General features: G+C 38.1%; 4 protein-coding genes across 5 annotated transcripts; 1 reads left to right on the top strand and 3 right to left on the bottom strand.

Annotated features, from left to right (window-relative positions):
• Nucleotides 1-853: 853 nt before the first annotated feature.
• Nucleotides 854-2,763, bottom strand: Pdxk (pyridoxal kinase). The gene is made up of 7 exons (XM_011302067.1): nt 2,561-2,763; nt 2,101-2,200; nt 1,894-2,037; nt 1,701-1,821; nt 1,489-1,631; nt 1,248-1,427; nt 854-1,157 (listed from the first exon to the last, which is right to left on the bottom strand). The coding sequence occupies exons 1-7, from the start codon at nt 2,639-2,641 to the stop codon at nt 1,039-1,041; spliced, it is 888 nt and encodes a 295-aa protein (XP_011300369.1). The 5' UTR covers nt 2,642-2,763; the 3' UTR covers nt 854-1,038.
• Nucleotides 2,764-3,085: 322 nt separating this feature from the next.
• On the top strand, nt 3,086-7,039 carry MTF-1 (Metal response element-binding Transcription Factor-1). Of its 2 annotated transcripts, XM_011302068.1 has the most exons (4): nt 3,086-3,537; nt 3,957-4,180; nt 4,650-4,932; nt 5,145-7,039. In XM_011302068.1, exons 1-4 carry the CDS (start codon nt 3,305-3,307, stop codon nt 6,616-6,618), a joined length of 2,214 nt encoding a protein of 737 aa, XP_011300370.1. In that variant the 5' UTR covers nt 3,086-3,304; the 3' UTR covers nt 6,619-7,039. The 2 variants fall into 2 exon arrangements, with proteins under 2 accessions (XP_011300370.1, XP_011300371.1); XM_011302069.1 differs by lacking the exon at nt 3,957-4,180 and having other exon boundaries at nt 3,370-3,537.
• A 251-nt stretch (nt 7,040-7,290) lies between these two features.
• On the bottom strand, nt 7,291-8,318 carry ATPsyndelta (ATP synthase, delta subunit). Its single transcript, XM_011302071.1, has 3 exons — nt 8,233-8,318; nt 7,884-8,013; nt 7,291-7,767 (listed from the first exon to the last, which is right to left on the bottom strand). Exons 2-3 carry the CDS (start codon nt 7,998-8,000, stop codon nt 7,402-7,404), a joined length of 483 nt encoding a protein of 160 aa, XP_011300373.1. The 5' UTR covers nt 8,001-8,013; nt 8,233-8,318; the 3' UTR covers nt 7,291-7,401.
• An 889-nt stretch (nt 8,319-9,207) lies between these two features.
• On the bottom strand, nt 9,208-10,738 carry Prdm13 (PR/SET domain 13). The gene is made up of 3 exons (XM_011302295.1): nt 10,583-10,738; nt 10,249-10,429; nt 9,208-9,983 (listed from the first exon to the last, which is right to left on the bottom strand). Exons 1-3 carry the CDS (start codon nt 10,736-10,738, stop codon nt 9,208-9,210), a joined length of 1,113 nt encoding a protein of 370 aa, XP_011300597.1.
• Between the last annotated feature and the right edge of the window lie 5,415 nt (nt 10,739-16,153).

Below are 16,153 nucleotides of genomic sequence, written 5' to 3'. Positions count from 1 at the left end.
CACCACCAAGTGCTCGTTCACGGTCGCGACTCGCTGAAAGTCAACGAACAGCGTACACTCGACCCGGATTACACTTGGTTGTACAAGATTCGCACTTTTCATCCTTCAAAGTCTCTCTCTCCTTTTTCTTTCACTCACACGCCTTCTCAGGGTCAAGGCACTAAGCGCCGTATATTTTATCTTCCGCATTGCCATTACGTAGTTATTCCTCGCTCTTTAGCACTTTGAATTTTTATTTAATCCGGTGTAATATATTTTTTATGACTTTCGATCTACTTGGAATTGTGAGAACCGGGCCTTCTTTTCTCCTTTCTTTCCCTTTTCCCCATTTTCACCAATTTTTACTTCCCAATTCAATCTTTGAAATTTTCTAGTATTGAAAAAATCTGAAAGTGTAATCTGTAATTCTGAAATTTTATCATGTTTTCTTGAATATGTAAGTGTCGATCAGTCCTAGCCGTCGATATTAATTAAAATTCGATTCATCTATCAATTTTTTGTATTTTTGAGTTTTTCAAAAATCCGATTTTTTCAAATTCTTCAGTGATTGTTTAAAAAATTTGTTTCCATGCTATATTGTTCAAACTCAAAAATGATTGCCATGACTCTATATGGAAATATAATTTTCTAGATAATTTTTCCTAATTTCCAATTTGAAAAATGGCCAACGACTGCCTTTTCTATTTTTTTTCATTTTTTTTTGGTTGAAGTAAAAAATTGTAAAACGGCTATCGAAAATACAAGTGAATTTTCGGGTGAGAGGACATTCACCTCAATTTGTCTGGAATATATTTGAGCAATTGTACGAGAATTCGAGGATTGCCCAGTCGGGTAGAAAAATTAACATCTGGAGTCCCGTTTTTTTGCATGATTTATTTGTTAAATTGTACATGTACCTTTTACCCCGTTTAATCTCCATTTTTCTTTCAATGCAATAAACCGGAAATCAATACACTTGACCGTGGAAGACATTCGAGCTTCAAGCTCAAGACATTTTTATACAGAATTTCAGGCATAAGGCAGGTTTCTTTGAATGGACTATTTTCTATTCAGGTAATGGGCTTGTAGTTTACTCGATGAATTTTCTATATCTGCTTTGCTCTGGATCAGAAGCAGCTCCTTGGTTTTCGCCTTCTGCGCAGGTTCTTTCGAGGCCTCTGGAATGCAAAATAAAATGGATATCTGTAGGATTTTTTTATGACGTTATTTTTATTCACTGATCACTGATGTTAGTTAAATTTTCTTACTCGAGCGATATTCATGGGTCCTCAAGAGCACCGAATGCAACGAATTCACTGTTTTTTCCAGTGCGATTTTCAAGTCCTGCTGGAGATGGGAATGAGCGAGGAACAGAGCTGCGAAGAGATCTCCAGACCCAGTGTAATTCGTCGGTATCTTTGGTATATCCATTGTAATGATCGTACCATCTACTCCAAATGACGAAATATCATTTAGTTTTAATTTCAATTCATCGAGACATGATTTTACCTTTCGCATTGCTCATAACACTCAGCAACCTATCGTTCAATTCAATTGAAGTGACTGCAACAATTTTAGGACCTATTTGATGCAATTTCTTTATAGCTCTCTCCACGTCATCGAATGTCCCAATTTTCACGTCAGTCAACAACCTGAATAAACGAACAGACTATGAAATATTGTTTCTACCAAACAATCGAGATACGACAACAAATAATTACTCGAATTCGAACTGATTTGGTGTCACAATATCGGCCAGTGGAACAATCTCTGTCTTATATATCTCAATTAATTCATCAGGTACATATGTTTTTCCATTATCGCCCAGAACAGGATCACAGACTGATGAAATAATTAAGTTCAATCAATCGATTAAATCCTTTTTGCAAAGATAATTTAACCAAGTTACTTTACCATAAACGAGCTTTGGATTTTTCTTCCTCAGAATGGGCACCAGTTGTCCAATTTTTCTGAGAAAAGACGCAGATCCCACATATCCAGTGAGTAAATGACTGTAATGATCTAAATCATTCGCAGCTAGCCCCTCGGTCAATTGCCCTGATCATCCACATAAACCAATCATTACCAATGGAAATAATGAGACAATGAATAATTACTCACCTAGATGCTCGTCAGTCAGGATTTCCCCTTTGACGACTTTATACCCCGTATGATTGGAGAATTGCACTGAGTTTATTGCATCCACTTCAAATCCAAGTAGCTAAAATTATAAACAATATTATTTTTCCACAATTAAAACCACCCACGGATCAATTATTCAATCAATCGACAATACTGCATTATTCAGTGGAAATTAACGACTCAATTAATAAATCCACGTCGATCATCTAGTTAATAATAATTTATTAAAAACTATTTCTTATTATAATACCAGAGGCAATTCTTAAAAGTCGATTATTGACTATTTTGGAAAAGCCTTGAGTCATCGTGCGCCATTCTGGCAGAACAAAATTTTGTTGACCCTTCGATTATTCATTATTCATACAATTTGTTTATTAATTAAACTGCAGTGTTAACTGTCAGGTGGTGAATATATCTGGTAATTCCAGGACTTACATACCTGCAGTGGGAATGTTGCACATTTATTACCACAGTATCCATAGACGACATGACTTTGTATCGACAAAACGTGATCACCCATGGCTACTTCTCAAGAATACTAATTATCCTTTCCTTTTAGTAATGAAAAACAATATTAGATGTGGTTATTCACGGAAGATATCTGAATTGTGATAATATCCCCTGACTTAGTATCGAGCGCTCGAATGTGACTAGTCACATGACTGAACTCAGCATCAATTCTTAGTTTATCATTTGGAGGTAATTTTATTATGATTTACCAAGAATTCAGATTTTCCTGCACATATACGCCTGATTAATCCTCAGGTACACCAGTAATTGTGATAAAAGCCAATTTATTAGTAGTGGAATTGCCAGGATATGAATTGTATTGCCATTTGGATTTCGTAATCAGTGGAATTTTTTTCTTTATTTTCTCTTAGATAAACCCAGAGGAGCCAGACAACAAGTGGATAACATTATCATTATTCTTTTTGGTGTTTGGAGTGAGTAAAAAGACAAATACGTGAGCTCTCGATGTAGTTGTACGTTTGTCATCGGGACTAGGTCGTACATAACCTATACATATGTGAATGGATTTTTGTGTGAAACTCAGTGAAGTGCTATATTATATGTTGCGAAGAATTTTCGTAACTGTGGAACGTCTACTAATACGGATGTATGTATGAAGTTGTTTTTCGACAAGGGGCACTACTACTAACCACCTTGGACTTGGTGAAAAAGTATGGCGACGTGGGAGAGTGAGAAATTTGATCGAGAGGATGGCGATCATACCGAGGGTATCAGTGATAATTTTGAGGGGATCCTGGTGACTCATGATCTCCAGGACTGTCTCGATGACAGTCTGGATTTGACGAATTTTGGCAAGATATACGAACAATCAGTGGGATATGACTGCAAGTACTCTGATACCGAGGATACATCATTCGTTTCGAGGATACCTGATGACCCCACTGGGTGAGAATTCCTCCAATACTGTCTCCTCCAGGAGTTAATGAATTAATCATTTCAATAATTCCTCTGTTAAATTCTCCTTCACGCTAGATCAATTCTTCACATTAATCGTGTTATTTTGATAAATCATTTGATCTGAGCATTCCTATTCCTGGTTAACCATTCCTAATACGGCCATTCATCACTGAATATCACTCTAGGTATTGGAGATTAATATAGAATTTTTGTATTCCGAAGAACCTGGGAATTTGATGTATAAGAATATCCAACCGTTTCAGTAATTCATGGCCTTCTGCTAAAAATAAATATTATGTTTTCACTACCAAAAATTGTGATTTCCCAATAATATCAAACGTTGACATTTCATGTTGCACTTCGCGTGGGATTATTAATGATGGACTGGTATTAATTGTTACTGTTAGGTACATTCACCACACGATCAGTCCAGATGAAATTTACATGCGAATTCATCCGGGCCAAGATGATTCAATGCCCGATGTGCCTTCCCATGCTACGATTACCATTGAAAGCACCGATCCTGACACCAATCAAAAACACATCAGCAGATACGAGTGCGAGTATGACGGTTGCTCTCGTACTTACAGTACTGTTGGAAATCTCAGGACCCACATGAAAACCCACAAAGGTGAATATCCCTTCCCTACCATCTCCACAATTTTCAAAGTGCATTTAAAAAATCTTAAATCATGCTTTACTGCCCCATCTAATACACTAATCAGAACGTAATTGTCACCGAGCAAATGGATGATAAAATATCACTGGTAAGTAAACGCTGTCAGTTGTCGCATGAAGGGCTTAAAGTCAATGCACGATACATCAAATTCTCAACATTAAGCTTTACTTTTTATTAATTAAATTACAGAATGGGATAATTCCAAGAGAAATGAAAAAAACTATAAAAGCTTTGTGATGTTCGGCTGTTGTCTGTTCAGTTGATTAAAAGCGCAAACTTTGAACGTCCTAATGTGGATATGAGTCGCTTGGATCTGCATGGCTTTCGGTCAGTGCTCAAAAACATCGTGCATGTATCATTGCTCAATGTCGATTAATATATTATCTAATGGGATGAAATATTGTCTCTCTTATATTTTCAGGGGAGTATCGATTCAAGTGCACTGAGCCAAATTGTGGAAAGGCTTTTCTCACGTCGTACAGTTTGAAAATTCATGTGAGGGTGCACACCAAAGTAAAACCCTTCGAATGTACTTACGATGGCTGCGAGAAGGCATTCAATACTCTATACAGACTGAGGGCACACCAAAGACTACACAGTGGGAATACCTTCAAATGTGAAGAGGCTGGATGTATTAAATTCTTCACAACTCATAGCGATCTCAAAAAACACATTCGTACCCACACGCAAGAACGCCCTTACAAGTGCGTTATTTTCTTAAACATATTATTCAACTAAATTCCATTAAAAATACATTAAATACTCATTTATCTCCAAAGCTATCGATTTTATTTAGAAACATTAAAAGATTTTCTCTGGGGAATTTAGTCAGCCGCTCCCACATTACCCCAGTATTCAGAAATCGATAGTTTTTGGTATAAATGCATTATTAAGTTATTCTGATTTTGTTAAATAGGTGCAAGGAAAAGGGCTGTGGGAAGGCTTTCACTGCTTCTCACCATTTGAAAACCCACAAACGAACACACACGGGGGAACGTCCCTACACCTGTCCGCAGATTAATTGTCAAAGATCCTTTACGACGCCACATAGTCTGAAGAGCCATTTAAAGACGCACAGAAAATCGACGAATAGTGGACAAATTCAAACTCAGGAGACTCAGATTTCACCACAGGATCCTGTCAATGAAGATTCATTATCGTCGTACACTGTTGTATCTATCGACACAACTAAACAGAGAGATAACACAAACATGGGATATTTATCATCGATTAAGCCCGAGGGGGCAGCTATAATAACACTGAATGATCTCACCTTCAATTTATCCTCGACTGGGAATGTCTTGCAGATCGACAGTACAAACAATAATATTTTGGTCGAATCTTTTTCGAGTGACAACAAAATGATCGGAGAGAGTTATACCAAAGATAATCAGACCTTCGAAATAGGAAGTTATGGGGAAGCTGAGAATAAACTGGGGATAAATTCAACGAACGAGGGATTATTGGCATCCTCAGAGCCTGAGTCATTTGGAAAAGACAAGTCTACATCTGCGCCACTTAATTTAGAGCAGAAAATCGTACGCGATGGCATTCAGAGTACAATCGCTGAATTGTCACATGTCAGTGATGAGGGGTCATCCTGCAATATTTTCACGATGAAGGACTTGATCAACGACAATAATGTCGATGTTATTCTGAATGAGAAAAGTAATGAGTCACCGTTGTTCGAGACTAGTCTCGAGTCCCTGACATTCACCAGTGAAACGAATAATTTATTACTGAGTAATGTGAGTGAACAGTCTGAGGCTGTGGAGCTTGCCATAGCCTCTGAAGAGGAAATCCCATCCCCTTGGATAGACGTGATGGCTCTCGCTGCTGAACCTGCCCTGAGGACGGAGTCCTGGGGAGAGATGAATGCTTTTCCCACAGCTGTTCATTCTTTAGTGGATCTCGTGGGGCCAGAGCCTTCTCCTCTGCAGATTGAAAGGCAGATTGAGGGGTCAACCATTCTAGCTACAACAGAACCCAATTCTATACCTCAAGAAACCATCAGCGATAACAAAGATAAGGAGCGAAATATTCTCCAGGAGATCACGGCTGATGCTGACATATGCAAATGCACAGATTGCAAGTGCGATCAGTCAAAGAGCTGTCACAATTGCACACCGGAACCAACTTGCTGTGATAGAAAAACCAATTCACTGAGCATTGTCAATGAAATAGTCTCGTGCTTGCAGAATCAATGTACAAATGATATTGCGAGTAATTGTGGCTCCTGTTGTCTCGTTATTTGCTTCAAGACACTGGAGCAACTTCAGAGAGTATTTAAAGAGAACTGCTGCAGCCGAGAGCCACAGAGTTCGTCGTGCTGCCGAGATAAATCCTCGAATTTTCATGATATCTATCACGACGAGGAATCCTGTAAATGACTCGTGTCAATGTTATTAATTTGGAGCTTTACTAGTCAATTTCATAAACTGAGTCTATCTTGCTATTCTCTTGCATTTACTGTAAATCTGGGAGAATACAACAATGCAATATTTAAATATATCTGGCGAAGTGTAAGGTGAGATAAGTCGAATGCAACATTTTTAAAATTATCGATTTATATTTTGTCCAAAATTCAGTGAGTAATTTTCCTCGACTTTCTGAGAAGTATCTCCGATTCTCATGGAGACAACGATAATTTCCATGAATTTTTTTCTGTTTTAAATAATTTAACAGAAGTGTAAAGTTCGACTGATTACACTTTACCTCTTCGCTATTGATTTAATTGCCTTTCGTGTGCGTGTGTTCGTATTTTTTTTTCAGCAGTTATGCAACTAATAATTCAAAATTCGCAATAAAAAACACAATAAACGATTGATCGATGCCCAAATCTCGAGTGTCCACGTATTCTTAATCGAATGGTGCAATATTATACCAATTACTGTGAAAATTTTTACTACTCTTTGTACTTTTAATGCTATTTGAATGTGACGTTAACAATATACCAAAAAGTATATATTTTTAGATGAATTGTTCGAGAGTTAACGATCAAATCAGAATGCATAATAATGAGAATACCGTATAATTGTTTGAATAAAAGCGTATTGATGCAATTGGTCTTCAGGCGTTTGTTTTATTCACGAATTAAAGGGCAATTGAGTAACAGACGATCTAATGTTCATTTCTAGAATTCCAACAGTTGTTTAGATTTAATCGATGCAATTTTATGAGGAAGCCTGCACGAGTGCCTCTGCCACTTCCACTGCGATGGCAGCTTCTGCCTTGTCTTTGTCCGATGATGCTGAGTTCAGCTGTTGCTGAGCTTTGCTCAGAATATCTCTCGCTGCTGAATTGTCCAGAGCGTCGATGGCATGTGCCTCTTCGGCCAAAATTTGAACACTAGAGTCGTCATTGATCGTTACTGTCCCTGACGAAACGAATACTTTTTTCGTCTCTCCACTCTCCTCGTACACTGTAACAACTCCTGGTTTTAAAACTGCCAGAGTTGGCACGTGCTTTGGCAGAATACCGAAAGCCCCCGAGAAAGAGGGCACATCGACCTGACGGATATTGGCTTTGTCGTAGAACACCTGGAGTTATAACCATAAATTAATTTCTTCTAGAAGGAATTCTTAACAATTTAAGATTGAAATTGGGGATTCGGATCAGTAATTAAATGGTGAAAATTAATCTTGGATGAAAGTACCTGATTTGCTCCAGCTAGTGTGAACTTCATCTCATTACCACTGGCTTCAGCATACGTTCTCACCTGGGATGTGACACATCTCATGGCTGGACGAAGTGATCGAACAAATGTCGCCATATTTATCTGCTTCCTGAAAATATATTCTACTGTTCATTCCCTTTCATCATTGCAAAATTGGGATTTGATCTCCCTATTACATCACAGATTACTCTACATAACCCTCACTAGGCGATAACTCGAGTAATTATCACTGAATGATTAACTCCAGTTACACATTATAACTGGAAAATACTCATTAATAGTTTCTGCTGTTTTAGTAATTGAAGGTCTGCGGGGACAATTAACTCACCGGTTTGCTGATGAAAATCCAGACGATTTCTTTCTGATGGCGATACAAAATCACACTGATCTGACAAATGAATGAAGAAATCTTTCCTATCGACTCGTCACCGAGAGCAGCTCCCTCTAGTTCTTAATTAATTTGAGCGCAAGGGGGGAAAGTGAATTTTTGAATTTTCAAACTGAATTTATTGATTTCCTTAATTTTTCCATCTAATTGTTAATTTTGCACTGGGTAGAAAAAAATAACGCCTCATAATTAATGTATATAATTACTGTTATTATTATTCAACATAAATATACATACAGTATAACATTTATCATTATTTCGATACCAAATGTAATATCTTTATTATTTGAAAAGCTATATATTAATTTGACTTTTTCTCCGCAGTGCAAGGCATGTTCCGGGATACCGAGACCAATGCAGAGAAATGATTGTCGTGGGCCAGAGATCGAGACCGAGGAGATACCAAGAGACAATAAGAGACAACATATTTACTCCTTAATCAGCCCTCGGCCCGATGACGTCCCATCTCCGAGCCAGCCCAGAATTCTATGTACAGTTTTACACACCCCATCCCTCACAATTCATCAAACGAAGTAGCAAAGCGCGTCGGCGTTTCAAAACCCCTCATTTCACGAGAAAACATCACATGACTTTTTTTGTCGGAAATTTAATCAGCTACAAAAAAGTCCTTTACCGTTTCTACCTAACACTCACAGCTCGCGAGATAAATCGATAATATCAAAAATATTACATCCGATTTTTCCCACTTTATCACTTCGCTCTGAATACCAGTCCTAATTATTGCATTATCTCGATAATTATTGTATTTGTGATAAAATATCAGAAGACCTTTTTCGTCGGAAATTTAATCAGCTACAAAAAAGTCCCCGAGCGTTTCTACCACAAATCGATAGTTTTCGAGAAAAATGGATGAAAGTTAAGTCCGACTGAGTCTTCCCCGTCGGCCCAGTCGTCTCATCCAACCTGGGCCGACGTTTCCCCATCCGCGTGGAGTCTGACGTGTTTATTGAGATTACTGGGATCACCGAAGGGCCTCAGGCACACTCTGCACTTGAGGGGTTTGTACCCAGTGTGCGTCCTTATGTGGATCTTCAGGCCGTACTTCCTGGAGTAGACCTTTCCGCAGTAGACGCAGAGGTGTCCCTGTTTGGACTTACCGATATTGCTGTAGAATGTCTCCATCTGGGCTGCATGAACGTCCGAGTGTAACGTCGGGGGTGGCAACTGTCGTGGATAAAGATTTACCTGGTGATTTGGCAGGTGAGGAGTGCGGCTTGTGTGGCTGCTACGACTAGATGGTCTGCTCATGTACGGCCTGAATGCAGAGTTACGTTGAGATATCGTACTGCGAACAGGTGAAACTTCCGTTGATGAACTGATCGGTGAGATCTGCGCCGAGGATGTCGGCGAAGGACCGTTCGAGGATGTCGGTGAGATATTCCTCGGGGAGGCACTTCTGTTCAGGGTTTCCACACGAATTGGTGATATTCTTGGAGTCGTCGCTCGGAGGGACTCCGTCAACTGGAACTTGAACGAACTTCCTACTGCCGGTGGAAAGAGATTTAGGGAGAGACTCGCGATTGGCGGCCGTGGCGATGCCAGTTCTTTTGCCAAACTCGCCCAGAGATCGTTGTGATCTAGTTTATTGCATTTTAACGCCAAGTGAATCTTCAAGGGGTTCGGGTACTCGAAGAGGTTGTTACAGATGTGACAAATGTATCGGTTTTCACCTGAAAGACAAACCGAAAGCACATGATTAGATTAAACTATTCCCCTTCGATTTTTAATTATTATTAAATTATTATTAAATCTAATACAACTTTCTGGAGACACTGAAAAATCGGAATCTTTATTTTATGATTAATCCCTCATTTTCGTTTTTTTTCATTTTCTGCAACTGAAATTCGATTGTAAAAAAATGAGAAAATTCGTCGAATAAAAATTTTAATTATCACTTTTTAATTATTATAACAATGAACTTATGGAATAGCTCACCTTGAATATTGAGATACGGTGTGAGAAAGGGCATATTCATCATGGCGAGAATATTCTCAGTGAACCACATGAGTAAGGGCTCCCCAGGCGAGATAACGCGGATCGTCTTCAGGACGACTCCCCTCTCGGTGCTCATTAATATAACATTGCAGCTTTGACAGTCTTTCGCCAAAGTGACAATCTTTATCCAACACGCGGAATTTACTAAACCATTTACACAATAAAGTCGTCCATTTGTATCGGCAACCTCGACCTGACATAGAAAAAAAGAAAAATCGGTTATTCCACTGTCCACCAGTACCTAATTAATTCCAAAAAAATTTGATAGACTTACGTATTGAATGACTGACGAGGGATTTTGTCCTAATTCATTGATATCGATGACTTCCGTGGAGGAGTCCCGATTGAGAAGTGTCGCAGCCCTGACCCCAGGTCTCACTGTCGATCTACTCGCCGATATAGACGTCCTCTCGAGTGCACGAATATTCATTATCAAATCGTGCTGTATCATAGGATACTGAACAGTACCGCGGATGTCAACGTCCATTAAAATCAATTTAATTAACTATAACTCCACGATATAATAATCAACTCTGATCGCCACCGATTCAACGACTGGCGTCACTTTCTTGGGAGTTTGATCAACGAAATATTAATCGCTGATGAGTGCTCAAGGATCAACGATGATGGTGACACAGTATCGAGGTGTCAACTGACTGCGACCTGTGCCCTGCACGTGGCTTAAATATTCCGCTTTGGGGTTGGACCACAACAACCCCAAGTGGTAGACATCAGGGCGGGGTATAGACGATGGACAATTTTCCTTTTTCACCCCACCCACTAGCAACTAGCCTATACCCTCTCTTTTTTCGGTACGCGTAATAGTATTTAAAGAGACCCCCCTCCCCGCCCCCCCATCCCCTTTAGGGCCCGTGTAACCCAGGGGGGCTGATGGCCTTTGGTTTAACATTACCCTCTCCACTTGCCGATTGTCAAAGAGATTTAGTTACCGTAGTGGGGACAGCCAAATGGAGAATAGGGGCACGTGCTGCAAGGTGCATCTCTCTGTCATGGCGAGACATATCCCCTGACTTCTTGGCGCCAGATTTGTGTTTATGGTCTTATTCTCTCGGACAAACCCACTTCCCCGAAATTTTATCAATTATTTATTCCTCAATCCTAATCCTCCGGTAGTGAGACTGTCTCATCTCCGTCGGCAGTCGATTTATTCTCATTAATTCTCATTAATTCTCATTAATTCTCATCCATTCCCTCGCCATTCCGATTCATCCGATTTTTCATTCACCATCGGCTCCCATGAACAATTATGACCATAAAAATAGTTGGAAGTGTTATTTGCACAGGTATACCTGTCAGGTTGTCAAGATCCCATTGTTCTCGGTATTTACATCATGGATTGTTACGGAAATGTGGAATATTGTCGTTTGGTGCCAGCCAGGAGAAACAAATATCGTTATTATTGGGAGCCATTGGTGGCAATCTCTGTTGCTCGATGGGGCTGTAAAAGCTTCATGTGAAAAGACATTGTTTGACTCAGCTGCAGACCAATGGGTGCCCCCTGCATATGGGGGAGAAAAAACTCCAAGGGGGATTCAGGCGCAAGACGACTAAAGGTGCGCTTGATTACTAAATTAAATGCTCCATTCTTCTCGCACCCTTCGATCGATAAAAAATCTGTTATCAGATGTATCAATTCACTCGTCAATCTGATAGCTCATCGACCCCAGCAGAATCCACGGATTTTACATATATTTATTATTTATTTATCTCCCCCTCTCCCTTGTTGCCAATCCCTGTCATGCAATACCGATAATTTATGTTGGAAAATATTGCAGCTCCATTTATTTATTTATCTCAATGGAATTGGGAATTAATCCCTTTATTAATTTATGTATTCCGATCGTTTTAGTTCTTCAGGATTTTTTAATAGTTGTCGGTTGCTCCCAATCTTAAATGATAATATTTTCATTTCATCGCAACCGATTTCTCTTTGGGAATCGATCCCTTCATCAATTTATATATCCCAATCGTTTTAGTGATCCAGGATTGTTGAATAGTTGTCGGTTGTCCTAAATCTGAAGTTATGTTTTAATTTCATCGCAACCGATTTTTCTTTGGGAATCGATCCCTCCATCAATTTATGTATCCCAATCGTTTTAATTATTCAGGATTTCTGAATAGTTGTCGGTTGTCCTAAATCTGAAATTATGTTTTTATTTCATCGTAACCGATTTTTCTTTGGGAATCGATCCCTCCATCAATTTATGTATCCCAATCGTTTTAGTTCTTCAGGATTTTTGAATAGTTGTCGGTTGCTCTCAATCTTAAATTTTATTTTAATTTCATCGCAACCGATTTTTCTTTGGGGATCGATCCCTTCATCAATTTTTGTATCCGAATCGTTTTAGTTCTTCAGGATTTTTGAATAGTTGTCGTTTGCCCTAAATCTGAAATTATATTTTTATTTCATCGCAACCGATTTTTCTTTGGGAATCGATCCCTCCATCAATTTATATACTCCAATCGTTTTAGTTCTCCAGGATTTTTGAATAGTTGTCGTTTGCCCTAAATCTGAAATTATATTTTTATTTCATCGCAACCGATTTTTCTTTGGTAACCGATCCCTTCATAAATTTATATATCGTTTTATTTTTTCCGGAATTTCGAATAGTTTCGATTGAAACAAATCCCCAAATCGAAATTATAATATTTCAATTCAATCGCAACCGATTAGTCTCTGAAAATCGATTTCCATGTCACCCAGAATTAGTACTATGTAAAAATTCGGTATTATTCCAAGAGAAAAAGGATGGACAGCTGTTTTGTAGTGGATCCTCTCGTGATTCATTGGGGGGTTCAACCAGGGAAGAGTACAAGTGTTCACAAGCCGCATGTACATAATACCTCCGTTCGTGAATCTCCACATCCACCGACGCAAGTGTTCCTCGCATTCGTCACTCCACCTCCACGGGTGCAATAACACCACCTATTTTCTCATTTGGTACGAACAAGTGTTCCTACCCCCATCACCAATTTTATCTCCATGCACCAGAAAACGAAGACAATCTCTCAACTCTACCCAAATTCCGTTTAAAAAAACAACAAATAATTTCCACTAAAAGAGAAATTTATCCGAAAGAACTACCGGCTTTTAAAAAAATAAAGACAATAATCGGAGAGAATTCGACACGAAATGTAATGCTTATTATTGAATTCTGATGTTTAGAGGATTCACGTGCGGTGCAGCTTGAGGCGCAGGTTCCCCCCATTTTATTCACCCCCTCGGTTTGCAACCAAAAATCAGGATGTATTCAGAGAACGTAGTAAACCACGTAGCCACAGGGTACCTAGCAAGTGTTCCGCCGTGACCAATTGAATCCTGGGTGGCACGAGTTGCACGCATGTGTGCGCTTCCCAATGCGATATTAATATCACGATTATCATCTACGTATTATCGTTTTTCTTTTCTTGGGGAAGGGGAGCCATACCCTCCCCCCTCCCTCCCCGTCATCCCCTTCCGCCCCTTTTGTTCAGTAAAAATGATTTAACATTAAATTTTATTATTTCAATATAAAAAAATCTGGATAATTGATAAATTCTTTAAAATTCATGGAATTGGAATTTTAACAAAAAAAATTATATTGTCAATAAATATATTGTTGAATAAATAATTAATATAATAATTGAAGACTTTGAATAATTAGTATTAATTAAATTAGTAATAATGACAGGTTTTTATTTAAATTTTAATATAAATATAATATGTATATAAAAATATATATAAGATATTATATTATAATATAAATATAATATAATATAATATGTATATAAAAATATATATAAGATATTATATTATAATATAAATATAATATAATATAATATGTATATAAAAATTATTTTATATTATTATTAACAATTCTTTTACGTTGTTGAATATTTTGAGTTTTGCTCTCATTTTTAATTATCATTCATTAATTTCTGATTGAAAAACAAATGATGGGGTTTCATCGAATGTTTCATTTTTGCAAATATCATTTTCTTCTTGCACGAAGAGAAAAATTCAGTGAAAATGATGGAATTACGAGGAAGATCGGTAATTTTTTTGAATACTACAGATGAGATGTGCCATTTGCCGATTTTTCCAGCGAGAAAAAAAATGGAATGGAGTTGGAAGAATCTAATGAAGCGAAATTAATAAAGGAATAATGGAATACAAGCTGACGGTGTCGTGGTGACACCAAGATGAATTCCATTGTTGAATTTACCCTCTTGCCATCAAAGAGATCGTCGACTGAGAAATAATGGTGTTTTTGTGGGAGGCATTGCATCCACTATAAAGAAAATTCGATTCGCTTCTGCAAGTGTCACAAGTATTGGATAGCTAGGGGGCACGATATTACGTCATTCAGGGAGTCTCATAAATTATTAATTTAATCCTTGAAAATTTACGTCCTCTCGGAAAAGTGCAATTGTTTACGGGCATCAGGACTAATTTCTAGTGCAACTTTTCAAGTGCATATCACAATAGTCACGTGGCATTCATTATCAGTGAACATATGCTTGAAATATGACACGTGATCGCAGCCCCTGGGGACTTCTCGAGTTAATATCCCATATAAACTAGAGTGATGTTATTTACCAATCGAATCCCCATCTAAATATCTCAATCGCTCTTTTAATCTCTGCACTTGTTTATAGTAATTAAAAAAAACCACCACAAATTAAATCCCATTTATTCCCCCAAATTTCCCAAAGATTAGAATTTTTTTTCATCTCATGACAATTTCGCTACCCTAAGTCAATCTTTCGAGGAAAAATTACTGACAAATAACTCTTCCAATTCACCCCTTCGAGGACTTAATAATTAATTCAATAATTAATTGAATAATTAAATAAATGGATGGATGAATTGTAAAAAAATTAATGATAATAATAAATGGTTATCTGAAGTGAATTATATATTTTGATATATATATTTTGATATATATATTTTGATATATATATTTTGATATTCGAATGGAAGAATCATGTGCGAACTAGGTGACACGGGTCCCATGACAAACCCATAGAAACCCCCAGCCCCCTCTTCCACGAGGAAGATCCCCCGAGTTATTTTTTACCCCGAAAAATAATGGGGTGCCCTAAAACACGACTCACTGGGCACACAAGTTTTTTACATACGCCAAATTGGGGTCCACTGCTGCTTAATTTAATCCAATACAATATGCCCTGACAAGAGAGAGATAAAAGTGCCTAGGGTAGGTGGCTTTTTAAAAGTGCCTGACCAACTTCAATTCACTGTGAAACCTCATCCTATTATATGATTTATCCAATACTGATTGCATTAGGCAGGTTTTCACGTGATGAATCATCTGATTTTTTTTTGGTTTTAATTTTCATCAACCCATCCTCTGAGCTCCTTGGAGGTACCAGCGGCGCCGACTACTTGAATTTTTCCTTGAACTTGGTGAATATCGTCTAGCATTACAATACTAGCACAACCAGGGCTGGACTGGAGAACAATGGGCATGGAGACACTACTGCTTTTCTGTGTACATAACAGGAGGGCTTATTATCCTAAGACTCCACTAATGGGACTTGATTGGTGCGACAGCCTGTCGCCAGAAATATCTATTCCCCATAAAATGGGGACGACTCTGCTTGTTGCCAAATTGAGGTACCAACACGAGTGTTGGTGCTATCTGCCAATTTTTCCCTTCTCCGCAGGTATTTTCTCTTATCCGCTGCCATCTTTTACTAAAAAATTTACAACCATGGAAAATAAACTCACCTTCCGGGTCGTATACTTCGATACGTCATTTTCTTTTGCTTCTAGAAATTATTTATGGATTGTTTCTTCTATTTATTTATATCAAATACTCAA

Source organism: Fopius arisanus, unplaced genomic scaffold (genome assembly GCF_000806365.1).
Source record: "Fopius arisanus strain USDA-PBARC FA_bdor unplaced genomic scaffold, ASM80636v1 scaffold00026, whole genome shotgun sequence".
In the NCBI taxonomy this organism is placed as follows: Eukaryota; Metazoa; Arthropoda; class Insecta; order Hymenoptera; family Braconidae; genus Fopius; species Fopius arisanus.
The sequence above is the reverse complement of the archived record's forward strand: the minus strand, read 5'-3'. Positions and strand labels throughout refer to the sequence as shown.

What these genes read in the sequence shown, in the direction of transcription:
- Pdxk (XM_011302067.1), bottom strand. Translation starts at nt 2,641, where the DNA reads ATGGGTGATCACGTTTTGTCGATACAAAGTCATGTCGTCTATGGATAC. An exon ending in AAATCCAAAGCTCGTTTATG is followed by an intron (nt 1,822 to 1,893) that starts GTAAAGTAACTT and finishes TTATTTCATCAG; the next exon opens with TCTGTGATCCTGTTCTGGGC. An exon ending in GACCCATGAATATCGCTCGA is followed by an intron (nt 1,158 to 1,247) that starts GTAAGAAAATTT and finishes TTTGCATTCCAG; the next exon opens with AGGCCTCGAAAGAACCTGCG.
- MTF-1 (XM_011302068.1), top strand. Translation starts at nt 3,305, where the DNA reads ATGGCGACGTGGGAGAGTGAGAAATTTGATCGAGAGGATGGCGATCAT. An exon ending in ATACCTGATGACCCCACTGG is followed by an intron (nt 3,538 to 3,956) that starts GTGAGAATTCCT and finishes TGTTACTGTTAG; the next exon opens with GTACATTCACCACACGATCA. An exon ending in CCACATGAAAACCCACAAAG is followed by an intron (nt 4,181 to 4,649) that starts GTGAATATCCCT and finishes TTATATTTTCAG; the next exon opens with GGGAGTATCGATTCAAGTGC.
- ATPsyndelta (XM_011302071.1), bottom strand. Translation starts at nt 8,000, where the DNA reads ATGGCGACATTTGTTCGATCACTTCGTCCAGCCATGAGATGTGTCACA. An exon ending in CACTAGCTGGAGCAAATCAG is followed by an intron (nt 7,768 to 7,883) that starts GTACTTTCATCC and finishes TTATAACTCCAG; the next exon opens with GTGTTCTACGACAAAGCCAA.
- Prdm13 (XM_011302295.1), bottom strand. Translation starts at nt 10,738, where the DNA reads ATGAATATTCGTGCACTCGAGAGGACGTCTATATCGGCGAGTAGATCG. An exon ending in CCTCGTCAGTCATTCAATAC is followed by an intron (nt 10,430 to 10,582) that starts GTAAGTCTATCA and finishes TGTTGGATAAAG; the next exon opens with ATTGTCACTTTGGCGAAAGA. An exon ending in ACCGTATCTCAATATTCAAG is followed by an intron (nt 9,984 to 10,248) that starts GTGAGCTATTCC and finishes TTTGTCTTTCAG; the next exon opens with GTGAAAACCGATACATTTGT.